The sequence below is a fragment of the Hemitrygon akajei genome, chromosome 27 (assembly GCF_048418815.1).
Source record: "Hemitrygon akajei chromosome 27, sHemAka1.3, whole genome shotgun sequence".
Classification (NCBI taxonomy): Eukaryota; Metazoa; Chordata; class Chondrichthyes; order Myliobatiformes; family Dasyatidae; genus Hemitrygon; species Hemitrygon akajei.
In genome coordinates, this window is record NC_133150.1 from 44,641,510 (window position 1) to 44,669,083 (window position 27,574).

The 27,574-nt window shown below is 46.8% G+C and overlaps 1 protein-coding gene across 1 annotated transcript in view; it reads right to left on the reverse strand.

The window, feature by feature from the left end:
• Positions 1 to 25,265, reverse strand: part of LOC140717067 (uncharacterized) — a 48,196-nt gene extending 22,931 nt beyond the window's left edge. The window contains exons 1-7 of the mRNA XM_073030250.1: positions 25,217 to 25,265; positions 24,877 to 24,945; positions 23,452 to 23,516; positions 20,596 to 20,697; positions 17,364 to 17,522; positions 7,605 to 7,727; positions 4,946 to 5,071 (exon numbers count right to left, since the gene is read on the reverse strand). Coding sequence (XP_072886351.1) covers positions 4,946 to 5,071; positions 7,605 to 7,727; positions 17,364 to 17,522; positions 20,596 to 20,697; positions 23,452 to 23,516; positions 24,877 to 24,945; positions 25,217 to 25,265 — 693 coding nt within the window. The remainder of the gene's footprint in view (positions 1 to 4,945; positions 5,072 to 7,604; positions 7,728 to 17,363; positions 17,523 to 20,595; positions 20,698 to 23,451; positions 23,517 to 24,876; positions 24,946 to 25,216) is intronic.
• Positions 25,266 to 27,574: the final 2,309 nt, after the last annotated feature.

The following is a 27,574-nucleotide window of genomic DNA, read 5'->3' on the forward strand; positions in this document are numbered from 1 at the left end:
GTGCGCCTCTGACAGTCACGTCCTGCTCCTGGATTTCACCTGTGGCTTAGATATAAGCTCGGTGGAACCGTTTCTACTGGCACAAGGGGCAAAGGCGGGTTACTGGTGCCTTAAAACCAGTTGCTTTGGGCAGATGGGGCTCGTCGGCCATAGATGGCAGCTCATTAAGGAGAAGGAAAACTCTGATCTCAAACCTCTGCTGCCTTGTGGCTGGACCCACTCATGGGGAAGGCTTCGGGAGTAAAACAGAAGGGAAAAATCCAGAGCTGGTGTCCATAATGCAGTCCTACGTTGAGTTCAACTCAGACTGGCAACTCTTGTGAAGCTGCTGGTACCAAACTGTATCGGTCTCCGCTGTTCCTTTGGATTCAACAGATGCATGGTGAGAGGGAGCTTGCTACATGGGCAACAGCTTGTTCTCCATATCATACTGCACCAGCTTGTATATCTAGACAGCTTGGACACAGCATCCATGGTCAACCCTGATGTCATGTATAGATTTTCATAAATTTAATTCTATTTCTTTATTTTCCTGTAAATGCCTACAAGAAAATGAATCACAGGGTAGTACAGTATACGGTGACATTTACATACTTTCATAATACATTGAGTTTGACCTTGATACCTCAGTTTGACCCCTCAGGGCTGAAACTGGCCTGGTTGGTATTTGCCATTCCTGGAAGTGTACAGGTACCCTGGGTCAGAGGTCAGGCTGGGGCCGAAGCTCAGGGTCGTCCTTATGCAAAGCCACCACACAAGCAGCATTCCGGAACGTTCCACTGCAGAAGCTGGACTGCACACAGACTAGATCCTGGCAAGTCATTTTTTAAAACAGAGAAAACTCACATTAACATAGAGCGGTCAGCAAACTAGATCACGCCGCTGAACTTCTGCATGGTGCGTGGAACGGGCGTGCAGACTAGAGATTCCCACTGCACCTCGGTTCACATGAGAACCTTCAAGGACAATCAAAGGTCAACTTTAACCGCCTTTTACATTTACACAACTTGCTGTGGTGCGTTGTTACAACACTTATACCAGAATCCTGTACATTGATTTCAGTTCAGCGTTCAATACCATCATCCCGCGGAGACTAGTGGAGAAACTGTCGCTGCTTGGCCTTAACACTGCCATGTGTCGCTGGATTCTGGATTTCGTGACAGAGAGACCACAGTCAGTCCGTGTTGGCAGGAACATCTCTGACTCCATCACACTGAGCACTGGATCCCCACACGGCTGTGTGCTCAGCCCATTGCTGTTTACACTGCTAACACATGACTGTGCAGCCAGATTCAAGGGGAACCTGATCATTAAATTTGCTGATGATACCACAGTGGTGGGGCTCATCAGCAAAAATGATGAAACAATGTACAGGGAGGAGGTCAAACACCTAGAGAGCTGGTGCAGTGACAACAACTTGATGCTTAATGTCACCAAAACCAAGGAGATGATCGTCGATTTCAGATGGTCTCAGCCTGAGCACACACCCCTCAGCATCAGCAGCTCCACAGTGGAGAGAATGGAAAACATCAAGTTCCTTGGGGTGCAGATCTCGGACAATCTCTCCTGGTCCAGGAAAACCAATGGGATTGCGAAACAGGCCCAGCAGAGATTGCACTTTCTGAGGAAGCTTAAACAAGCATCACTCCCCACTAACATCTTAACTACATTCTACAGAGGCGTGGTTGAGAGTGTGCTGACCTTTTCCATCACAACCTGCTACTCCAGCTGCAGTGCTGCCGACAAAAAAGCCTTGCAGAGGGTGGTTAGGGGAGCAGAGAAGGTTATTGGGGTCTCCCTACCTTCTGTTCAAGACCTCTTTCAGAGTTGATGCCTCCAGAAGACACGGTACATTATTAAAGACCCCTCACACCCTCTCCATGAACTGTTTGTTCTTCTGCCATCAGGCAAACGTTACAGGAGCATCAAAACAAAAACCACAAGGCTACTAAACTGCTTCCTCCCACAGGCAGACAGACTGCTAAATAGCTGCTCTACCTGACTCTGCTTTGGACACTTTTAACTTGCACTGGACACTTATAACTTGTTTTTAACTGACATGTTTTACTATTTATTGTTATGTTTATTATTTAGTGTTGCGTTTGTTATGTTATGATTGCACTGCTCCTGGGAAATGCTGTCTCATTCAGCCCTGCAGAGCTGATGTACGGTTCGAATGACAATAAAGTTTTAGAATCTTTTGAATCTTGAATCTTGTTAGGGCTCAATGTACAACAAAACATTTTTTCTCAAATTATAAAGAATAAAGAATTATATAAAATATAACATTTGAGGCTAAAGGACAGATATGGAATAAGATGTGCAAGAATACACAAATGCCAATATATACCCTCAGTGACCAGTTTACCAGGTATGTCCGGTCCCTAACAAAGTGGCCACTAAGTCTATGTTCGTGGTCTTCTGCTGCTGTGGCCCGTCCACTTCAAGGTTCGACATGTTGTGCAATCAGAGAGGTTCTTTTGCACACAATGGTTATTTGACTTACTGTCGCCATCCTGTCAGCTTGATCCAGTCTGGACGTTCTCCTCTCCCCTCTCCCATTAACACGGCATTTTCACCCACAGGACTACCGCTCACTGGATGTTGTTTATTTTGTGTCTCGCACCATTCCCTGTTTTACATGGAAATCCCAGGATACTCGAACCACCCCGTCTGGCACCAACAATCAGTCCACGGTCAAAGTCACTTAGATCACACTTCTTCCCCATTCTGATGTTTGGTCTGAACAACAACTGAACCTCATGACCATTTCTGCATTCTTTAATGCATTGAGTTGCTGCCTCATGATTGGCTGATTAACACGTTGCATTAATGAGCAGGTGTACCTAATAAAGTAGCCACAGAGATGTAAGCTGCATTATAAAAAGTGGTAAGAAGTGTTTACTGCGCAGTGATGGGGGTAATAGATAGAGGGGTGAGGTGGAGGGGGGGGTTCTAATAGAATAGTTGCTCACACGCTGCTTTCAGTGACTCCACAGCTTAAGTTCTCAGTATTATTTACTTTTTATTTGCAGTTTGATTTACTTTGCACATTAGTTGTTTTTGTTTCTCTATAGAGTTTGGTTCCTTAAGGTTGTTATTGCCGGGGTGGTAATGGGATAAGTTCCCACTACCTATTAAACGCTCCCAATGGCGTGCGCCTCTGACAGTCACGTCCTGCTTCTGGATTTCACCTGTGGCTTAGATATAAGCCCGGTGGAACCGTTTCTACTGGCACAAGGGGCAAAGGCGAGTTTCTGGTGCCTTAGAAACCAGTTGCTTTGGGCAGATGGGGCTCGTCGGCCATAGTTGGCAGCTCATTAAGGAGAAGGAAAACTCTGATCTCAAACCTCTGCTGCCTTGCGGCTGGACCCACTCATGGGGAAGGCTTCAGGAGTAAAACAGAAGGGAAAAATCCAGAGCTGGTGTCCATAATGCAGTCCTACGTTGAGTTCAACTCAGACTGGCAACTCTTGTGAAGCTGCTGGTACCAAACTGTATCGGTCTCCGCTGTTCCTTTGGATTCAACAGATGCATGGTGAGAGGGAGCCTGCTACATGGGCAACAGCTTGCTCTCCATATCATACTGCACCAGCTTGTATATCTAGACAGCTTGGACACAGCATCCATGGTCAACCCTGATGTCATGTATAGGTTTTCATAAATTCAATTCTATTTCTTTATTTTCCTGTAAATGCCTACAAGAAAATGAATCTCAGGGTAGTACAGTATATGGTGACATTTACATACTTTCATAATACATTGAGTTTGACCTTGATACCTCAGTTTGACCCCTCAGGGCTGAAACTGGCCTGGTTGGTATTTGCCGTTCCTGGAAGTGCACAGGTACCCTGGGTCAGAGGTCAGACTGGGGCCGAAGCTCAGGGTCGTCCTTATGCAAAGCCACCACACAAGCAGCATTCCGGAACGTTCCACTGCAGAAGCTGGACTGGACACAGACTAGATCCTGGCAAGTCTTTTTTTTTAAAAAATGGAGAAAACTCACATTAACATAGAAAGGTCAGCAAACTAGATCACGCCGCTGAACTTCTGCATGGTGCGTGGAACGGGCGTGCAGACTAGAGCTTCCCACTGCACCTCGGTTCACATGAGAACCTTCAAGGACAATCAAAGGTCAACTTTAATCACCTTTTACATTTACACAACTTGCTGTGGTGCGTTGGTTAGGGTTCAAACTATAAAGAATTATATAAAATATAAAGTTAGGGGTTAAAGGACGGATATGGAATAAAATGTGCACAAATGCTAGTATATACCCTCAGTGATCAGTTTACCAGGTATGTCCAGTCCCTACTGAGTCTATGTTCGTGGTCTTCTGCTGCTGTGGCCCGTCCACTTCAAGGTTCGACATGTTGTGCAATCAGAGAGATACATTTGCACACCATGGTTATTTGACTTACTGTCGCCTTCCTGTCAGCTTGATCCAGTCTGGCTGTTCTCCTCTCCCCTCTCTCATTAACACGGCATTTTCACCCACAGCACTACCGCTCACTGGATGTTGTTTATTTTGTGTCTCGCACCATTCCCTGTTTTACATGGAAATCCCAGGATACTCGAACCACCCCATCTGGCACCAACAATCAGTCCATGGTCAAAGTCACTTGGATCACACTTCTTCCTCATTCTGATGTTTGGATGTTTGAACCTCTTGACCACATCTGCATGCTTTTATGCATTGAGTTGCTGCCACATGATTGGCTGATTAACACTTTGCATTAATGAGCAAGTATACCTAATAATGTGGCCACAGAGATGTAAACTGCATAATAAAAAGTGGTAAGAAGTGTTTACACTGCAGTTATCAGGGTAATAGATAGAGGGGTGAGGTGAGGGGGTTCTAATAGAATAGTTGCTCACACACTGGTCTAGCAATGTGTCTATACAGCACCAAACAGAAAACAGATCATCACTAAAACAATCTCACCTTACTGATCTCCTCGCCTTTGGTGGGAAAGCGATTCTCCGGCCTCTTGCCTCCTGGCACGTGCTTTTTCCAGTTCACTCCTGCGTCCCCTCGAATCTTCTCCTTCTCCAGCACAGAGTCTGCCACCTAAAGATCACAAACAGGGTGGAGTCAGCTCGTGTGACAGAGCAGGAGCAAGCCTTCCTCGGGGTGACGTGGGTCGTTACTGCCGCCGGAGTGACCGATTCCCCCATTCTGAAGTTTGCAGAAGGTAAACACAGATCTCAGACCCAGGCTTCAATAGAAGTCTGCACAGAGGGACAGCGACAATTCCAAAGTCAGAACTGAGCTGCAGGAACCTTATTACCCAGCTGGGCTCTGTTACGGTTCATACTTCAGTCAGTTTTCACCTCTTCTGAAATCCTCACACGAAAACCAGGCAGCAGAAATTGACCATTCGGCCCCTCAATCATAAACACAGGCCGTGCTCCCTTCTTGCCGCTACCAGTGGCTTGGAAGACAAAGAACCTTAGGTCCCACACCACCAGGTTCAGGAACAGTTATTAGCCTGCGACCATCAGGCTCCTGAACCAATATGGATACCTTCACTCACCTCAACACGGAACTGATTCCACAACCTACACACTCACTTTCAGTGATTCCACAACTTAAGTTCTCAGTATTATTTACTTTTTATTTGCAGTTTGATTTACTTTGCACATTAGTTGTTTTTGTTTCTCTATAGAGTTTGGTTCCTTAAGATTGTTATTGCTGGAGTGGTAAAGGGATTAGTTCCCACTACCTATTAAACGCTCCCAATGGCGTGCACCTCTGACAGTCACGTCCTGCTCCTGGATTTCACCTGTGGCTTAGATATAAGCCTAGTGGAACCGTTTCTACTGGCACAAGGGGCAAAGGCGGGTTTCTGGTGCCTTAAAACCAGTTGCTTCGGGCAGATGGGGCTCGTCGGCCATAGTTGGCAGCTCATTAAGGAGAAGGAAAACTCTGATCTCAAACCTCTGCTGCCTTGTGGCTGGACCCACTCATGGGGAAGGCTTCAGGAGTAAAACAGAAGAGAAAAATCCAGAGCTGGTGTCCATAATGCAGCCCTACGTTGAGTTCAACGCAGACTGGCAACTCTTGTGAAGCTGCTGGTACCAAACTGTATCGGTCTCCGCTGTTCCTTTGGATTCAACAGATGCATGGTGAGAGGGAGCCTGCTACATGGGCAACAGCTTGTTCTCCATATCATACTGCACCAGCTTGTATATCTAGACAGCTTGGACACAGCATCCATGGTCAACCCTGATGTCATGTATAGATTTTCATAAATTTAATTCTATTTCTTTAGTTTCCTGTAAATGCCTGCAAGAAAATGAATCTCAGGGTAGTACAGTATACGGTGACATTTACACACTTTCATAATACATTGAGTTTGACCTTGATACCTCAGTTTGACCCCTCAGGGCTGAAACTGGCCTGGTTGGTATTTGCCGTTCCTGGAAGTGTACAGGTACCCTGGGTCAGAGGTCAGACTGGGGTCAAAGCTCACGGTCGTCCTTATGCAAAGCCACCACACAAGCAGCATTCCGGAACGTTCCACTGCAGAAGCTGGACTGGACACAGACTAGATCCTGGCAAGTCTTTTTTTTAAAAGGGAGAAAACTCACATTAACATTGAACGGTCAGCAAACTAGATCACGCCGCTGAACTTCTGCATGGTGCGTGGAACAGGCGTGCAGACTAGAGCTTCCCACTGCACATCGGCTCACATGAGAACCTTCAAGGACAATCAAAGGTCAACTTTAATCGCCTTTTGGTTAGGGTTCAAACTATAAAGAATTATATAAAATATAAAGTTAGGGGTTAAAGGACGGATATGCAATAAAATGTGCACAAATGCTAGTATATACCCTCAGTGACCAGTTTACCAGGTATGTCCAGTCCCTACTGAGTCTATGTTCATGGTCTTCTGCTGCTGTGGCCCGTCCACTTCAAGGTTCGACATGTTGTGCAATCAGAGAGGTTCATTTGCACACCATGGTTATTTGACTTACTGTCACCTTCCTGTCAGCTTGATCCAGTCTGGCTGTTCTCCTCTCCCCTCTCTCATTAACACGGCATTTTCACCCACAGGACTACCGCTCACTGGATGTTGTTTATTTGTGTCTCGCACCATTCCCTGTTTTACATGGAAATCCCAGAATACTCGAACCACCCCGTCTGGCACCAACAATCAGTCCATGGTCAAAGTCACTTGGATCACACTTCTTCCACATTCTGATGTTTGGATGTTTGAACCTCTTGACTACATCTGCATGCTTTTATGCATTGAGTTGCTGCCACATGATTGGGTGATTAAGACTCTGCATTAATGAGCAGGTGTACCTAATAAAGTGGCCACACAGAGATGTAAACTGCATAATAAAAAGTGGTTAGAAGTGTTTACAGTGCAGTAATGGGGGTAATAGATGGGGTGGGGTGTGGTGGGGGTGTAAAAGAATAGTTGATCAGATTAACTGCTCGGGAGAAAATACTTCAAGATGGAATGGGGTTTTTCCTTTAATACCCCAATAGGGTTTTCCAAAAGGGAGCTTTTGGAAAATAGGAAACACGCTGGTCTAGCAATGTGTCTATACAGCACCAAACAGAAAACAGAACATCACTGAAACAAACTCACCTTACTGATCTCCTTGCCTTTGGTGGGAAAGCGATTCTCCGGCCTCTTGCCTCCAGGCACGTGCTTTTTCCAGTTCACTCCTACGTCCCCTCGAATCTTCTTGCCCAGCATGGAGTCTGCCCCCTAAAGATCACAAACAGGGTGGAGTCAGCTCGTGCGACAGAGCAGGAGCAAGCCTTCCTCGGGGTGACGTGGGTCGTTACTGCCGCCGGAGTGACCGATCCCCCATTCTGAAGTTTGCAGAAGGTGAACACAGATCTCAGACCCAGGCTTCAACAGAAATCTGCACAGAGGGACAGCGACAATTCCAAAGTGAGAACTGAGCTGCAGGAACCTTATTACCCAGCTGGGCTCTGTTACGGTTCATACTTCGGTCAGTTTTCTCCTCTTCTGAAATCCTCACACGAAAACCAGGCAGCAGAAATTGACCATTCGGCCCCTCAATCATAAACACGAGAGATTCTGCAGATGACGGAAATCCAGAACAACACGCACAAAATGTTGGTGAGCGTGGCTCCACAGGTCAATAGGGTGATTGAGAAAGTTTATAGATGCTTGTTTTTATTGGTCAAGGCACGGAGTTCAAAATGCCAGAGGTTATGTCACAACTTTATAAAACTCTGGCTAGGCCACATCTGGTTGTCCCACTATAGGGAGGATGTTGTGGCTTTGGTGAATGTACTGGAGGGGTTCACCAGGACGCTGCCTGGTTTAGAGGGCGTGTGCTATCACGAGACGCTGGATAAACTTGAGTTGTTTTCTCAGGAGCGACGGAGGCTGAGGGGAGCCTGATAGAGGTTTGTAAGATTACACAGATGGAGTAGACAGGGAGTATCTGTTTCCCAGGGTTGAAATGTCTAATACCAGAGGGCATGAGTTGAAGGTGAGAGGGGGTAGTTTCAGTGGGGATGTGAGGGGTAAGTTTTTTTTACCCAGAGTGTGGTGGATGCCTGGAATGGACTGGTAGAGGCAATACGTTAAAGGCTTTTAAAAGACGTTTGGATAAGCACGAGAATGTGAGGAAGATGGAGGCAGATGGACATTGTGTACATAGGAGGGATTAGTCTTGGGGGGGGGGTGGGTTGAATTACTTTTTAGCTGGTTCTGCACAACACTGTGGGCTGAAGGGCCTGTTCCTGTGCTGTACTGGCAGCAGCTATGGAGGGGAATAGACAGTCCACATTTTAGGCTGATTCTCAATGGACGTATTGAATCAGCCCCTCGAACCTGCCCTGCCTCTCCATAAGGTCCTGTCTGATCTATCCAAGGTCCAGATTAGTATCTACCCTGGTACCTGATAAGATTAACGGTTATCTATTTTTTATTTATTAAGATAGAGCACTGAATAGGGTCTTCTGGCCCTTCAAGCCACACATTCCAGCAATCCCCCAGTTTAACCCTGGCCCTATCACGGGACAATTTACAATGACTAATTAACCTACCACCCAGTACGTCTTTGGACTGTCACCACTCTGGTTTAATTTGGTGCTGGTTAATCTCAGCGACTGCTGGCTGGTGGCTAACGAAACAAGGAAAACAACCGAATACTTTGCCAACCACACTTTTCCTGCAAACGACCATCGCAAGTGATTATCTGTAACTTCCCTGTGGACTAGGAGGCAACGTGGCAGAACCGAGGCGAGGCAGCGGACTTGTCACTGACAGCGAAGACGACCGAAGGTTCGATCGTTTTAAGCGCCGTGCCAAAGGCCAAATCGAGGTGACAATGTCCAGGCTCCAGCCTGTACCAGTTCGACTGACCTTGATGTTTGGTCGGACACTCGAGCGCCGTGCCAAGTCGGAGAGGTCGGTTACAGGCTGAATCGAGGCAGTGGCATCCAGGTCCCACAGCCCACCGAGACGATTGAACCCGATGTCAGGTCGATGATTTAGGTGTTGGGCCAGAATGAAAAGGTCAGGGTATCAGGGCCCCAAGGTAAGAGACAAGCCAGTTCAGATCACTGCTCCATGATCACTGAACAATGAGACTCTCTTTGCCAGCTTTAGTTCAGAATGCTATTTGCTTGCATAATGTGTTTCTTTTTCTCTCTGCACATTGGGTATTCAACGGTCTCTCTTTTTTTTAAAGTACATGGGTTATTTTGGGTTTTCTTTGTTTCAGGGCTGCCCACAAGGAGACAAATCTCAAGGTCGTATAATGTATAAATACTTTGATAATAAATGTACTTTGAACTTTGAGGAAACCAGAACACCCAGAGTAAACCCACACGGTGACGGGGAGGACGGACAAACTCATTGCAGGCAGCGGGCGGGAATTGAACCCGGGTCGCCTGTACTATAAAGTGGAGTGCTAACCACTACACTACCATGCCACCCCCACGAGAGGTGACATCTCTATGTCACAGGCTGTAAGGTTTCATTGCTAATGTCATGGCTTCCCTGTAATGTTCCACTGCCAAGGTAATGGTTTCTCCATAGCAGCAATGTTTGGGTTATGGCTGGAGATAAAGGGGCATGTTAGCCAATGAGCGTTATGTTGTTCTTTCTTGCGTGCCTGCGAGCAGCGATTTTGCGGTTTTTTGCCAGGGAGAGATGAGGAGAGAAGATGCGAATGGAGAGAGTTGGTAGACCACCAGATGGAGTGGACTTGGAGCGAGGGTCCAAAGGTCAGTGACGATCGGAGGAGGTCAATGGTGGATGAACGGCCTTATCGGTGAGCTCCAACATTTGCGCATTAGAGTGTTTCATGAGAATGGGCCCTTTTTTAGTTTCTTTACTAACCAAACAGTCTAATTAAGAAATACAAAGCTCAATCGTTTAATCGCATATTCTGTACTGTTTGTAACAGGGGACACATCGCACGGCATCCACCCAAACGAGATTTCTTGCGTTTGGTCGGGCCGGGGGCTATCATCCCCTATAGTTAGCCGCTAGCCGAACCGAGAGGTATCTATACACACGGGGTAGAGGGTACTTGGAGTGAGCTGCCAGAGGAAGTGGTCGAGACAGGTACAGTTGTAACATTTAAGAGGTCATTTGGATAATGGAAGATATGATGGGAAAGTGGGACTAGCTGTTGAGCTCCGTTCATTTGGGCAATATAAGCGTTTAGCTGGAATGCGCAATTTCCCATTTATGGGCACGTGCACGAAGGTGACAGGGGGAACTGTGGGTAAGAAAATGGCGGAATTGTGTACTAAACATGGATAGAGAAAGTAAAGTTGTTAAGACAAAAGGAATTCTTGTGTTTGCTGTTTGAACGTTAACACCAGCAGGGAGGATGCTGGGAACAGTTTGAACTGGATGGCCCGAGGGGCCTATTTCTGTGCTGTACGTTTTTGCGGCCCCTCTCCACAACGCAGGCCCTGGAGGCTTTTTGCTTTGTAAAACTGAGTGGGTTATTGGGCAGAACATGGTCCGTGGTGGGACATGGGGAGCAGAGTCTGGACGAGGGCGGAACAGGAGAAGCAGCCAGGATGTGCACACAGTTAAACACCACATCACGTAGGGCAAGCTAACGTAGGCGCAGTGCTCCTCCTGGTTAAAGACAGGCATGACTGCTTCAATCAATCAATCTCAGAATCAGGCTAGTCACTGTGTAATACCCTGTTCTTTTGTGGCAGCACTACTGTGTAAAGACAGGAAGTTATTATAAAGACCAAAATAAATAAATAGTGCAAAAAAAAAAGGTATCACGAGTTCAGGAATCGAATGGCAGAGGGGAAGAAACTATTCCTAAATCATTGAGTGTGGCTCCTGCACTTCCTCCTTGATGGTAGTAATGAGAAGAGGGCATGTCCCAGATGGTGAGGGTCCTTAAGGAGCAACATTATATCTGAGAGATGGCAGAAATACGTTAGCAACCAGCCGTGAAATTGTCCTGACAGGAGGACCAGAGCAAGAAGCATGCAGAAGGTAGCCATGGACGCAACGGACTGAGAATATTCCGGGCTCCCTGGGAAGAGAGCTATAATGAGCTCCCGATCTACTTCATAAAAGCTAAAGGCTCGGAGCCAGAGAACGCGACAATTTCAGAAATAATCTAATGCAAATTGAAGACAGGAATTGTCAAATGGGCCTTGTGAAGAGCCAGCCACATATGCGTGAGAATCAGTTTAACTCTGCAGGTTAGAAGGGTCTCTTCTACCCCAGAGCAGCTGGTGAGGTGGTGAGGTGGCATCTGCACCGGACTTCAAGGTCTCGGGTTCAAATTCAACTGGGTCCAGAACACTTCCCATCCGTGTTGGATTGAGCGTCGAACTAGCAACTCGGCCTCGTAAAAAAAAAACAGAGAAACACTACAGAAACAACAAGGTTGCCACCCAATGAGCCACAAGGCATGGAGAAGGGCAATAATTTTCCCCACGGTGACAGAACACAGCAAAGTTGGATTTTCAACCCGCTAGAGGAACTTGGCCTATCAGGCAGCACCTATTGAGGGGGATAAACAGGTGACTGAAGAAGCGTCTCAGCACGAAACTTCGACTGTTTATTCCTCTCCATGGACGCTGCCTGACCTGCTGAGTTCGTCCAGCATTTTGTGTGTGTGGCTCAAGGTTTCCAGCATCTGCAGAATCTCTTGTGTTTTGAGTCTTCAACCTGCTCAAAGCAGGAGTCTAGTCTCATCTACCAGCTTTTGAGAGAAAGCATTGGGCACGCTCAACACTCCAGAAGAGGTAGCCGGGGGGATTCTGAGGAGGATCGTGAGGCCAATGTGCGATCTGCAGACTCACTCCAATGGGACGGATGGATCAGTTGTGAGCCAGTGCACTCCATCCACAAGACTTGTGTGTGTTCCCACCAAACAGATCTGAGGGTCCAAACGCCCTTTGATCTCCTCTTCTACAAGGAGAAGTTTTGCTGGCTCTTTGGCCCTGCAACAGAAGCCTCTCGGGGTTGAGCAAGATGAAGACAGAATGCCGCTCAGCTGCTTGACATGGCCCCCAGAGTCAAAGAGGCTGACAGACATCTCAAACTCCAAGGATGTCATCCTCAAAGCTTTCAGCCGAGAAGGAAAAAGGGTTAGGAGCACTTGGAATAGTGTGTTCAGATCTGGCTTCCTCATTATAGGAAGGTTGTGGCAGCTTTAGAGAGAGTGCAGAGGAGATTTACCAGGATGCTGCCTGGAATAGAGCGGGTGCAGAGGAGATTGACCAGGATGCTGCCTGGATTAGAGAGGGTGCAGAGGAGATTCACCAGGATGCTGCCTGGATTAGAGAGGGTGCAGAGGAGATTCACCAGGAAGCTGCCTGGATTAGAGAGGGTGCAGAGGAGATTCACCAGGATGCTGCCTGGATTAGAGAGGGTGCAGAGGAGATTCACCAGGATGCTGCCTGGATTAGAGAGGGTGCAGAGGAGATTCACCAGGATGCTGCCTGGATTAGAGAGGGTGCAGAGGAGATTGACCAGGATGCTGCCTGGATTAGAGAGGGTGCAGAGGAGATTCACCAGGATGCTGCCTGGATTAGAGAGGGTGCAGAGGAGATTCACCAGGATGCTGCCTGGATTAGAGAGGGTGCAGAGGAGATTCACCAGGATGCTGCCTGGATTAGAGAGGGTGCAGAGGAGATTTACCAGGATGCTGCCTGGATTAGAGAGGGTGCAGGGGAGATTCACCAGGATGCTGCCTGGATTAGAGAGGGTGCAGAGGAGATTCACCAGGAAGCTGCCTGGATTAGAGAGGGTGCAGAGGAGATTCACCAGGATGCTGCCTGGATCAGAGAGGGTGCTGAGGAGATTGACCAGGATGCTGCCTGGATTAGAGAGGGTGCAGAGGAGATTTACCAGGAAGCTGCCTGGATTAGAGAGGGTGCAGAGGAGATTTACCAGGATGCTGCCTGGATTAGAGAGGGTGCAGAGGAGATTTATCAGGAAGCTGCCTGGATTAGAGAGGGTGCAGAGGAGATTTATCAGGAAGCTGCCTGGATTAGAGAGGGTGCTGAGGAGATTTACCAGGAAGCTGCCTGGATTAGAGAGGGTGCTGAGGAGATTTACCAGGATGCTGCCTGGATTAGAGAGGGTGCAGAGGAGATTCTCCAGGATGCTGCCTGGATTAGAGAGGCTGCAGAGGAGATTCACCAGGACGCTGCCTGGATTAGAGAGGGTGCAGAGGAGATTCACCAGGACGCTGCCTGGATTAGAGAGGGTGCAGAGGAGATTCACCAGGACGCTGTCTGGATTAGAGAGGGTGCAGAGATTTACCAGGATGCTGCCTGGATTAGAGAGGGTGCAGAGATTTACCAGGATGCTGCCTGGATTAGAGAGGGTGCAGAGATTTACCAGGATGCTGCCTGGATTAGAGAGGGTGCAGAGGAGATTGACCAGGATGCTGCCTGGATTAGAGAGGGTGCAGAGGAGATTTACCAGGAAGCTGCCTGGATTAGAGAGGGAGCAGAGGAGATTCACCAGGACGCTGCCTGGATTAGAGAGGGTGCAGATTAGAGAGCCTGTCTTATCAGGATAGATTAAGCGAGCTGGGGCTTTTCTCTTCGGAGAGGAGGATGCGAGGTGATTTGATAGAGGTTTACAAGATGGTATGAAGCATAGAAAGAGTGGACAGCCAGAGACTTATCCCAGGGCAGAAATGGCTAAAACACAGGGGCATAATTTTAACAGAGAAGATCTGCAGATGCCAGAACACACAAAATACTGGAGGAACTCAGTCGGCCAGGCAGCATCGATTGAAAAGAGTAAACAGTCGACATTTCAGGCCAAGACCCTTCACCAGGAGCATAATTTTAAGGCGACCAGAGGGAAATATTGGGGGGATATCAGAGGCAAGTTTTTATTTATGCAGAGTGGTGAGTGGGTGGAACACCCCATCAGGAGTGTGTTAGGGGTGTCGCTGCCTGTAAGGAGTTTGTACGTTCTCCCCGTGACCACTTGGGTTTCCTCCAGGTGCTCCGGTTTCCTCCCAGAGTCCAAAGACGTTCCGGTTGGTAGGTTAATTGGTCATCGTGAATTGTCCCGTGATTAGGCTAGGGTTAAATCGGGGGTTGTTGGGCAGCGTGGCTCGGAGACAGAGAGAAACAGAGAGATTACTAAGTAAGTAAACAAGGAAAGTGATTGGGGGAATGTATAGGATTGCAGGAGCTCCCTGCTAGGGGTAGTGGCAGAGGCAGGTACATTAGGTTAGTTTTTAGATAGGCACATGGAGGGCTGAGTGGGAAGGAAAGGTTAGATTGCTCTTAGAGCAGGTTAAAGGGTCAGCATAACATCATGGGCCGAAGGGCCTGAACTGAGCTGTAGTGTTCTACGTTTATGTTCCACTTCACACTAAATGATTCAAAATCAACTAAGCCCTTCCAACAGAGCATCACCAAATTCACCGGGTCCTTACTAATCCAGAGATCCGCGCTAACATGGCGACTTCTGGTAATTGGGTTGGTTAGTAATGAGTCACCATTAGCTTCAATGTGCTGGAGGTGCTGTATGTACCGTGATTAGCAACTGTGGATCGTGTCATTGGCTGCATTAGATTTATTTTTAGATGATGCTATCATTCTAATAAATTGCTTTCTGTCCCGAGGAGTGCTTGGCAAACTTTAAGTTGTTCTAACACACACAATACGCTGGAGGAACTCAGCAGGTCAGGCAGCATCTATGGGCGGGAATAGGCAGTCAACATTTCGGGCCAACACCCTTCATTGGGTTTATGTTTGAATGTTAAATTTGAATTGAAGATTTTTGATTTAGCTTTCGAGGGTTATGCTCACAGAATCAGAAGGAATCGCACTGACTGGTAGATCAGGATTGAATGGTTGTATTGTCCCCTCTCCAGGCTACTCCTTTGTAAGCACTGGAACCACCAATAAACACAAGAGATCCTGCAGATGCTGGAAATCCAGAGGAATGCACGCAAGCAAAATGCTGGAAGAACTCAGTAGGTCAGGAAGCATCTACGGAGAGGAATAAACCATCTCCTGACAAAGGGTCTCAGCCTAAAACCTCAACTCTTTATTCTTCTCCCTAGATGCTGCCTGACCTGCTGAGTTCCTCCAGCATGTTATCTATATGCTCAGATTTCCTTTATCTGTAGAATCCCTTGTGCCTCTAACATTCAACTGTTTGTTTCCAAAAGAATTCCAAATTCTTCCTGTCTGGCGAAGCGCTCTGAGCTTCAATCCCGCGGGATTGTTTCCTAACCCCATAATGCATCTGACAGGAACACTTTCTACCTGCACAAGTTCACTTGTAAGAGCTGAAAACTTCAATAAAACTACCGAGACACCAGAGACTGTGAGAGCCACCTAAAAAGCTTCTTCCCACAGGCCGCGAATCTGATCAACCATTCTGGTTAGCCCTCCCCAACCCCCTCTGTCTATTACCTTGTCACTGCACTGAAAACACTTGTTAGTTTATGTAGAAATACGAAGCAGAATAGGCCCTTTGAGCCCACACTGCCCAGCCACCCCCAACAATTTAACCTGTACTTAATCATGGGGACAATTCACAATGATCAATTAACCTACCTGGTACATCTTTGGACTGTGGGAGGAAACCAGGCCACCCAGAGAAAACACATGCATTCCATGGGAAGGACGTACAGAGACTCCTTACAGAGGATGCCAGAACTGAACACTAAACGTCTGACGTCCCACACTGTAATAGCGTTGTGCTAACCACTTTATAACGCTATTTACATGTTGGTATTTATCTAGTGATGCACATTTTATTCCATATCTGCACTTTAACTTCTCATACAATCTTTATACCTTACAACGGCTGGATGTCGCTTATGTTGCACCCTGATCAACACTGGGGAGGGAGGGAGTGTGAAGCACCAGAGAGACATTCTGTAATGATCAATAAACCAATTGTTTGGAATCAAATGACCTTGCCTGGTTTCTCAGGGCTGGGTGTGTCTGCACCTGTGCCACCCCCACCGCCCCAGGCACTCCTCCTCTACCACCTGTCCCCACGCCTCTTCCACTCCACCCTTGACACTCCCAACAAACTTTGCTCCTGTCAGATTTACAAACTCGCTCTCCGCTCCGTCTTGACAAACACAGTACTGTGCAAAAGTCCTGACTGTACATGCGCCTCAGACTTTTGCAAAGTACTGTACATCGTGAATAACGTTGATCCACCCACCTTCCCCTTTACTTAGTCTCACCTATCACCTTCCAGCTTGTACTTCCCCCCCCCCCCCCCACCCCCATGATGATCATGATGGGGATGAAAGGGTAAGATGAAGGAACATATACAAATCCTCATGGAGGGATCAGAAGTGGAGAGAGTGAGCAGTTTCAAGTTCCTAAGGACCTAACCTGGTCCCAACGTATCGATGCAGCTACAGAGAAGGCAAGACAATGGCTATATTTCACTAGGAGTCTGAGACAGTTTGGTTTGTCACCTAAAACACTCAAAAACTTCTACTGATGCACCACAGAGAGCATTCTAACTGGCTGCACCACCGTCTGGTATTGGGGTGGGGGGGGGGGGGTGCTACTGCACAGGATCGAAAGAAGCTGTGAAGGTGAAGGTGATGAAGGTGCTCGGCCCAAAGCGTTGACTGTATACTACCCACTGTAGATGCTGCCCGACCTGCTGAGTCCCTCCAGTGTGCCCTGTGGAAGGCTTGCAAAACCTTTCACTTTACCTCAGTACAGGTAACGTGCAAGTGACTTGTGCTAATTTTACTTTGGGTCTGTGTGCTTGATTGTGACTATACGTGCTGTATGTGACGTATATTGGGCCCGGAGGAACAATGTTTTGTTTGGCTGTTTACGGCTGAATGGCAATTAAACTTGAACTTGAATCCTGGATAAAGCCGCCCCGTCCTTCGCCGGTCCTTACCCAAATGTCTGAGAGCTGATTACTTGCTGTCGCCATTTTCTTCCTCTTTTCCCGGGGTTCTGGGTCGCTCGACTCAATCGGTGGGATCCTCTTGCTGGGCAGCACAGCATCCATCTGCGGTATGATAAAGCTCCCCAACGTTTGCCATATTTCGTGAGCCTATGGGGGAAGCAAGGGGAGGCGGTGCCTCTGCTGCCAATCACGAGTAACAAACACAACTGCACGAGGAGTGAAAAACTCAAATCTAGAAACACTCAGCAGGCCAGGCAGCATCTATTGAGAAACAGAATTCATGTGCAACTAAAGAAATCCCTCATCTCCATTCTAAACAGGCGTCCCTCTATTCTGAGGCTGTGTCCTCTGGCCCGAGACTCCCCCACCATAGGAAACATCCTCTCCACATCCACTCTATTGACAAGTTTCAATTAGATTCCTCCCCACCACCCTCTCATTCTTCTGAATTCCAGACAATGGGTTCTCATACAATAACCCTTTCATTCCTGGAATCATCCCCATGAAGCTCCTCTGAACCCTCACCAATTTCTTAGTTAAAGCTGCTCACAATACTCCAAGTGAAGCTCTACCATTGCCTTATAAAGCCTCTGTATTATCTTGCTTTTACATTCTCTATAGATACTGCCTGACCCACTAAGTTCCTCCAGCCATTTTTTAAATTTACTCCAAGAAATTTAATACATAGACATACAAAAGTTATTCCTGGGCCAACACCAAATGAGACAGCACTATCTACACAGTTCAAGTTACAAGTGCTTTTACTGCCCCCCAGTGGTCATGCTCAGGATTGCTGGGATTTAAGTCTTGGGACATTATAGAAAAGTGGGAAGATGTCGTCACACAGACAATTGTTAATCTATGGAATCATTTATCCCTGGGCCTTGGATGCTCAATCCTTGAAAACATACAAGGCACCAAAATCAATTTTTGCATTCAAAGCAGATTGGAGTTAGAACAAGAAGGTGCCGTTATGTCAAAGGTGATTATCATCTTATTTACTGACAGAGCAGAATTGGGTTATGGAATTGACATATGTAGGCATAAATTAGCTCCTCTGTTTGGTTTTGAAGATGAGAGTACAACTATACTGTGCCATACCTTGGATTTGACTGGTCTGGAGAAATTGTCCTCTACACTACTGTTGTAAGACCATTGAACAGACCCCAAGTAAAATGGACTCTTGACCTCACAATCTACCTCATCATGGCCCTGTATCTTTTTGTCTCCCAGTAGGGCACTTTCTCTCTGTAACAGTGACACTTCGATCTACATTCTGGTTTTGATTTCCCCCGTACTGTGTGAAGAAGTTCTCTGTACGGATGGCAAACATTCCATTTTTTTTCACTGTACCTCAGTACATGTGACAATAGTAAACCAATTATTTTACCAACTTATTCCTGGAATTAACTTCCAAGATTTTTTTTTTTGGTTTTTTTGCTTCAAGTTTTTATTATGCTTGGTGAAATATGCTTTAAACCCACTGTTTATAATACTGTTCACAGTTTATACACTGGTATTTACGTAGTTCTTCTTGAACCCGTCACCCCTACTGGGGCACATAGGCTGCCAACAGCAGCTTGGCAGAGTCCTCCATCCGGGGCAAGTTGTTCGGGGCCAGGGGTTGGTCCATCTTGCATCTTCTAGGCAAAGGTCCTTCCTCTCCCAGGGATAGTCTTTGGATCTTCTCTTGGCATCCCTGTGGCTCTCGGTTTTTACGGGATGGAGTTGCTAGCCTCACGCCCAACCCTCCTCCTTTCACAGGCGGGACTGGGACCATCCACGGCGGATTTATTTATGTATTTATGCGCATTTTATTCCATACCCATACTTCAACTTCGGATTTTATTTTTTTTTATATATAATTAATTATTGAGATACAGCTCTTTGAGCCTCGCTGCCCAGCAGTCCCCTGTAACGCCAGGCTGAAGGAAGCTTCCATCCCACCATCCTGAACGGACCTCTTGTACAAGATGGACACTTTGCCTCACAATCTACCCCGTTATGGTCTTCCACAGTATCGTTTACCCGCACTGCACTGTTTCAGTAGCTTTTACACTTTATTAAGCATTGTTATTGTACCGTTTTTAGCTCAATTGTGTATGAATTAGGGGGATCTCACTGAAACCAATTGAATATTGAAAGGCCTAGATAGAGTGGACGTGGGAACGGTTGTCAGAGAATCTATAATCTGGATGCACAGCCTCAGAATACGAGGACGTCCCTTCAGAACAGAGATGAGGGGGAATTTCTTTAAACCAGAGGTTCCCAACTTGGAGTCCATTAACCTATTGGTCCATGGCATTAAAAAAAAGTTGGCAACCCTGTTTTAGGCAGAGGCTGGTGAATCTGTGGAATTCATTGCCACAGGCAGCTGTGGAGGCTATTGGAGTATAAAGTTGCATTGTTTGCTGTGTAACCAAAACTATGTAGTCAGCTTTGTGTTTGCTATTTGCTATGTATGTATCCAATTTAGTAGGAGAATGAAATCTCTGTATTGTCTCTGTACTATTGAACACATCAGTAACTTAAGAATGTACCCAAATAAGAAGATAACGGTGTGTTAATGAGAGGCTAGCTAAGAGATAACTGTGGCCAGGGATGAGGTAACACGTGGCCCAAAAAGTAGATTAGAACATGATTAAGTTAATGGGTAGAAACAACAGTGGGAAGTCAGGAGCTGATGTACTGGTGATACGCAACTGTAGACCGATTGGATATGCTAATGCAACTAAACCAGGAGATTGCTATAAAAAATGCTATGTACAAGGATCGGTGGGCAATCAGCGACTAGCTCAATGACTGTCTCAGCTTTGATTTGCAAATTAAAGTTTAACCCTTCTTGAAGAATCTTCTGCGTCTCCTGGTCATTTGTGGGGCACGAGAAACCACGACAAGGCCAGGTCATTGGGTATATTTAAAGTGGAGGTTGACAGCTTGTTGAATAGTCAGGTTACAGGGAGAGGTCAGGAGAACGGGGGTCAAGAGGGAAATAAAATTAGTCATGATGGGATAAGGAGCCGAGTCAATTGGGCCGAATGTCTTATGGTGTACTGATTTGACCTGCAAAACCAGTAGACAAGATATTTTCTACAGCATCTTGGCACATGTGACAGTAATAAACCAATACCAGAGCGGGGAAAGGAAACGTTATGGGCCGAATACAGGCCAACAGGACTAGCTCAGATGGCATCCGCGAGCGGTGGAGTGTCGGCCTTACCCTCGGGGTGATGCGGACGGGGATGGGTGCAGCATTGCTCCCCTCACCAGGGATCACTCCCACCATCTGCGACCACGTCCTCCCACTGGCTTCTGTCCTTTCCTGGAACAGAGGAGATAAAACCAGACAAACATTGTGACTCAAGTGACACGGGCAAACCACAAAGGCAGGTTAACACTGCGGGTTAATTAGTTCATTATTGCCAGAGAAGATGGCACAGAAATTGGCCCTTCAGCCTATCTAGTCCATGCTAAACTGTTATCCTGCCGGTCCCATCGGCCCACGCCCAGACCAAAGCCCTCTGTACCCCTTCCATCTATGTACGTGTCCAGACTTCTCTTCAATGTTGAAATCGAACCTGCTTCCGCCACTTGCGCCGGCAGCTCGCTCCACACTGTCACCACCCTCTGAGTGAAGTAGTTCCCTCTAATGTCCTCCTTAAATATTTCACCTTTCACCCTTAACCTTTCACCTCTAGTTCGAGCCCTTCACCCAACCTCAGACAGTGTGCATTCACCCTACCTGCATATATCCCTGATAACTTTGTATACCTCCATCAAAGGTTCAAGTTCAAAGGAGATTTATTATCAATATATGTCACCATATACAACCCTGAGATTCATTTCCTTGCAGGCATTCACAGTAAGTACAAAGAAACACAACAGAATCAGTGAAGTTCTACAACCAAAAAGATGGACAACAGAAAATATGCAAACAAAGATCAAACTGTGCAAACACAGAATGAGAAATAATAACTATAAATATCAAGAACATGAGATGAAGAATCATTGAATGTGAGTCCATAGGTTGTGGGAACAGTTCAGTGATGGGGTGAGTGAAGTTATCCCCTCTGGTTCAGAAGCCTAATGTTGAGGGGTAATGACTGTTCCTGTACCTGGTGGTGTGAGTCTTGAGGCTCCTGTACCTCCTTCCTGATGGCAGCAGTGAGAAGGGAGCACGTCCCAGGTGGTGGGGGTCCCTGATGATGGATGCTGCTTTCCTGCAACAGGACTCCGCGTAGATGTGCTCAACGGAGGGAGGGCTTTACCCATGATAGACTGGGCTTTTTCCACTACTTTTAGTAAGCTTTTCCAGACCAGACAGTGGTGCAGCCAGTCAGTATACACTCCATCACACATCACAGAAGTTTGTCAAAGTTTTACTTGTCATGCCGAATCTTCGCAAACTTCTAAGAAAGTAGAGGCGCTGCTGTGCTTTCTTCGTAATGGCACTTACGTGCTGGGCCCAGGGTCCGATCCACTGAAATTATAACACCGGGGAATTTGAAGCTGCTCATCCTCTCCGCCTCTGATCCCCAAATGAGGACTGGCTCATGGAATTCTGGTTCCCTCCTCCTGAAGTCAATAACCAGCTCCTTGGTCTGTCTGACATTGATTGAAAGGTTACTGTGACACCACTCAGCCAGATTTTCAACCTCCCTCCTTTATGCTGATTTGTCACCATGCTTGATTCTCCCCTCATTCAAATCTCCCCACATTGCCCTCCAACTCCAGGGAACAAAGTCCTAACCTATTCAACCTCTCCCTGTAACTTAGATCCTCGAGTCCTGGCAACATCCTTGTAAATTTTCTCTGAACTCTTTCAATCTTATTTATATCTTTCCTTGTAGGTAGGTGACCATACTGCAAATTTAACCTCACCAATGTCTTAACAACATAAGAGGCTTTGGTAAGGACCCAGTTTCGCTCTCATGCAAGGAATGTTCACAAACGATGAAGACGTGAGTTTCGCAGGAGTTCTCAGATAAGATACAGGAGCAGAATCAGGTCACATGGTCCATCAGGTCTGCCCCAACATTCAGTTACGGCTGAATGCATCTCAACCCCATTCTCCCATGTAACCCTTAATCCCCTTGCCAATTAAGAATCTATCAATCTCTGTCTTAAATGGCTTGGTCTCCGCAGCTCTCTGTCCAGCGGCAACAAACACCACAGCTCAGGCCCAGGGGCATCAGATGCTCCTCATGCATTAAGATTTTAACTCCCGCGAGCATCCCTGTGAACCTCGGCTGGACCCTCTCCGGGTGGGCACAGCCTTCCTTAGGCCCAATGCTGTTCACAGTATTCCGGAGCTTTGTAAAACCTCAGCGTTACGTCCTTGCTTTTATGTTCTAGTCCTCTCAAAACAACTGCTAACATCACACTTGCCTTCCTTCCTACCAGCTGAACCTGCACGGTAACCTTAAGGAAATTCTGAACCAGGATTCCCAAGTCCCTTTGCACCTAATTTCTGAATACCCACGCCACGTAGAGGATGCTCTATGCCTCAACTCTTCCTACCAAAGTGCATAACCATACACTTCCCTGCACTGTATTCCAACTGCCTACATATTGGCTGGTAGTGGAGTTGATAACAAGAAGTCAGCAAAGTCCAGCGGTCAAAGTTCAGAGCTCAGAGCTAGAAACCCGAAGGATCTGACCAAAGTTGGCGGGTATGGAGGCACAGACAGGTAGGTTGGAGGCCTAGTGTCTGCAAGTTTGAGAATCCAGGGAGGGAAGGAGGGAGGGAGGGGTGAGGGTGTGTGCGTGTGTGTATATATATATGTATATGTATGTGGAAAGGGGCTTGATTTGCTGTCGTCATTCTACTGAGCACTGTGTCCGCGTTGGTGCTGGCACGCATGGCAACACTTGTGGGCTGCCCCCAGCACATCCTCGAGCTTGTTGGTTGTCAACACAAATGTGATAAATAAAGCCCCACACACAAGATGCTGGTGGAGCGCAGCAGGCCAGGCAGCATCTATAGGAAGTAGTACAGTCGACATTTCACCCGAGACCCTTCGTCAGGACCCTGTGATAAATAAATCTGAACTCGAGTCTGAACAGGTTTGCTTACCAGCTGTGGAAATGACGAAATTGACATCGAATCTTTAGCCGTCACATCTGGATCCAAATCAGCACCTGGAAGCAATGGTCCATATCAGTCACACGTTCTACTGGTTGAAATATTGTGCAGGCTTCCCCAGCATTCAGGGCTTCGTCAAAATAGGAATAATCGACCGAGAAGGGAGCACGCACATAGCTTGAACAGCCTGCAGTGGTGAGCAAGAGGACTGACGGGCAGGAAGGGAGGAGAGAGGGAGGATGGGTGCTGACGGGAAAGTTTTCAGGGGAGGTTGTGAGCCAGAGAAACCTGCATCAAGGATCTGCAATTCAACTCAAAGGCAGAGGGGCTCCACTGCTAATAGAGGAGAGACAGGACGAGGAGTCGGAGAAGAAGAAAAGAGATGAGGCTGAGGAAAAGGAGGCAGAGGACAGCAGAACGAAAGTGTAAGGGTTACAATTAGAATTGGTTTATTATTATAACATGCAGTGAGACAGAGTGAAAAGCTTGTTTCTGATCTCTATGACTTTGATAGGCCTAGATGGAGTGCCAATGGAGAGGATGGTTCCTAGAGTGGAGGAGTCTTGGGTCAAAGGCCACAGCTTCAGAATACAAGGACACCCTCTTAGAACAATGATGAGGATGTCTTTAGTCAGACCATGGGAAAAATCTGTGGAATTCATTGCCACAGATGCTGTACAGGTCAAGTCGCTAGGTATATTTAAAATGAAGGTTGGAAGGTTCTTGATTAATAAGTGTGTCAAAGGTTACAGGGAGAAGGCAGGAGAATGGGGTTGAGGGAGATGATATATCAGCCATGATGGGCCAAATGACCTAATTCTGCCCCTATTGTTTATAGTCTTTCAAAAGAAAAAATTGTTCTTCATCGTGTATGAGACGAAAAGAGGCATTTATCTGGCAAATGTCCTTCTCCTAGGGCAGAAATAGTGGGGGGGGGGGAATTTAAAGTGATTGGAGGAAAGTATGGGGTGGGCGGGGTGTCAGGATATTTATTTTTGGAACACCCTGCCAGGGTGGTGTAGAGGCAGATACATTTGGGACATTTAACAGACTCTTAGATAGGCAAAGGGATGACATAAAAATGGAGGGATGTTGGGAGGGGAAGGGTTAGATTGATCCTGAAGGAGGTTAGAAGGTCGACACAACATCGCGGGATGAACAGCCTGTACTGTGTCATTTGGTGTCCGTGTTCTATCGCAGCCTCATTCAGAATCAGTGCACACTCTGCTCAGATCTACAATCTTGCTACCTGAACTATATCTGCCACCATTAAAGAGAGGCGTCGGAGGAGTCAGCGCACAAAGGCGGTGTGCAGTCCAACAGTGAGCGATCGTCTTAGTTGCTTTACCTGTGATCACGAGACCCTGTTTGGACACCGCTAATGTGAAATGATGCAAGTCCAATTCGCAGATTTACCGGCGGACAGCAGGGGGAGCTGTGCGGCCTCGGTTGTAGCGAGGACAACGCCCGAAGCCGCGGTATCGGCTGTTCGCAGGAGAGAAGCACTGGAGTTAGTGCGCTCCACTGCAGAGCCGGGGCGGAGTGGGGCATCACCAAGCTGGAATTGGTGCTGCCCCCAGTGTTTGCCCGGCAGGAAGTCAAGCCATGTTGTATTCGACTGCAGACTGCTACAATATTCATGGACTTGGACTGTATATTTTTGTGTGACTGTATTTTACTGATAAATGTTCTTCCTATCTTATATGTGCTATATGTGCCTTGTGCTATGTACGACCGCTGGTACAATGTTTTTCACCTTGGCCCCAGAAACGCTGTTCCGTTAGGCTGTGTTCATGGATAATCATATGGCTGAACGAAAACTAAACTTTAAACTTGAACTTAACATTCAGTCGTCTGTGTCAGAAAGATGTCAAAACAGTAACATCACTGTGTCGCAGTTTATAACAGAAAGCTCAGTCCTTCCTTACCAGCACTCTCTTGGACGTAGTGTGGAGGTCGTTTGGATTTCTTTCTGGGAGAAGAGCCCTTCTTGCCACAGCAGGCTGGGTGCACTTTACCCTGACTAAAACAACGAGGAGAAAGCCGGTCAGTGGAACATCCCTGGGATCTCAGAAGCAGCGCCTAAGATAATGGCGGCTTTATGGATGAGGGGCAAGAACAAGATGCCCAGGTTTAAGGAGATCACCAACAGAAACAGAGGTAACTTTTTCTGGGGGAACACGAGTGGCTGGATTTAGAGGGCGTTTCCTAACACAACAGCAGACACAGAATCAGACAACCTTCAAGGATAAACGACTGGAAAAGACAGGAGGGGTATGGAGGACTATGGTCCAAGTGTGGGTCGGCTAGATTTGGCAGAATAATAGTTCAGTATCAAATAGATGGGCCAAAGAGCCTGTTTCTGTGCTGTAGTGTTCTATGACTCCTAAGATGATAAGCTTCCCCATGTAAACATTACAAACCTCCGATGACCATCATTTCCTCTGGTCTTCGCTGGATCTTTGGGTGTGCAGTCCTTCTGTTAGTATAAGAAAATAAACAGCATCAGTTACATTTATTGGAGAAGAGAGCTCAGGTAACTGGGCTGCCCTCTGAACTCCGGGCAGTCACTCAGTCTCCAGTGCCACAGACAAAGACAACCTGATGAGGAGTCTCTCCAGCATTCTGCGTGCATTGTTAGACAAGAAAGACCATTCCGGAGACAACCTTGTTGCCTCCACATTCAACATAAGCAATCGTGGGGAATTTTCAACCCCTGAGAGCGGACGTTTAGCTGTCGGCTGATACACGGATGAGCAGACATAAAGCCACGGATTTGACCTTGCTAAGTGTTGGTCGAGGAGGTGGCTAGTTAACAGGACAAACTGAAGCTCTCTCCACTGACATTCTGAGGTCCAGCGAACCTCCGTAGTCCGGGACATTTTGAATCTGCAGTACAAATCTGTACTGATTAACCGATTTCCGATTCAGATCTAAAATTAACCAAGACCTGTCATGATGTGCAGCTGTTTAACCAAAGTTCAAAGTAAAATTGATCACAGTACATACTTGCCACCACATACAACCCTGAGACTCTCTTTCCTGCGAGCGCACTCATCAAATCTATAGAACAGCAGACAGCAGCAGTGAACAACTGTGCAAATGTAAACATAAATAAATAGCAATAAATAACAAGAGCATGAAAAAACAAGAGAAAGAGTCCTTAAAGCGAGACCAGTACAACACTCAAGATCTTTGCTCACCATCCAGGCTGTGGTCTCTTCTCGTTGCTGCCAGTGGGCAGGAGGTACAGAGGCCTCGGGTCCCACACCACCAGGTTCAGGAACAGTTATTACCCATCAACCATCAGGTTTCTGAACCAGCGAGGATAACTTCACTCACCTCAACACTGAACTGATTCCACAACCTACAGGCTCACTGTCAAGGACTCTACAGCTCATGTTCTCAATATTACTTAATTATTTGCACAATTTGTCTTCTTTTGCCAATTTGTTGTCAGTCCATGTTCATATATAGATTTTTGTAAATTCTACTGTATTTCTTTATTTTCCTGTAAATGCTTGCTAGGAAATAAATCTCAAGGTAGAATATGGTGACATAAACGTATTTTGATACTAAATCTTACTTTGACTTTCTGAAGCTTCAGGTTTTGGATCCATTCCGGGGGCACTTACGTAGCCACAGGAGTGTCTAAAGTGATCGCACTTTAAAATAACACTTCCCCAGCTCGGGTGATATTGCTAGGTGGGGGAGTGTCTGTGATGTGGGTTTTATCCACGCATTGAGATTAGAAGAATGAGAGGGGATCGTATAGGGATACACAAAACTATGAAAGGGATAGATGAGATGGAGGCAGTGTTAACTTGTTTCCACTGGGGTGTGCGAGATTAGAACTAGGAGACACTGCTCACGATTCGGGGGGGGGAATAGATTAGGACGGAGATAAGGAGGAGCGGATTTCCCCAGAGAGTGGTGAATCGTGGAATTTCTGCCCCAAGAAGCAGCAGAGATGATCTCGTTAAATATATTTATACCGTTAGACCATGAGACAGAAAGAGGCCAAGCGTGCATTTGAGTATACTTACCATTCGATCATGGCTGAAGTGTTTCCCTCTCAAAGCCCCTTCCCCCGTAACCTTTGACCCTTACTAAG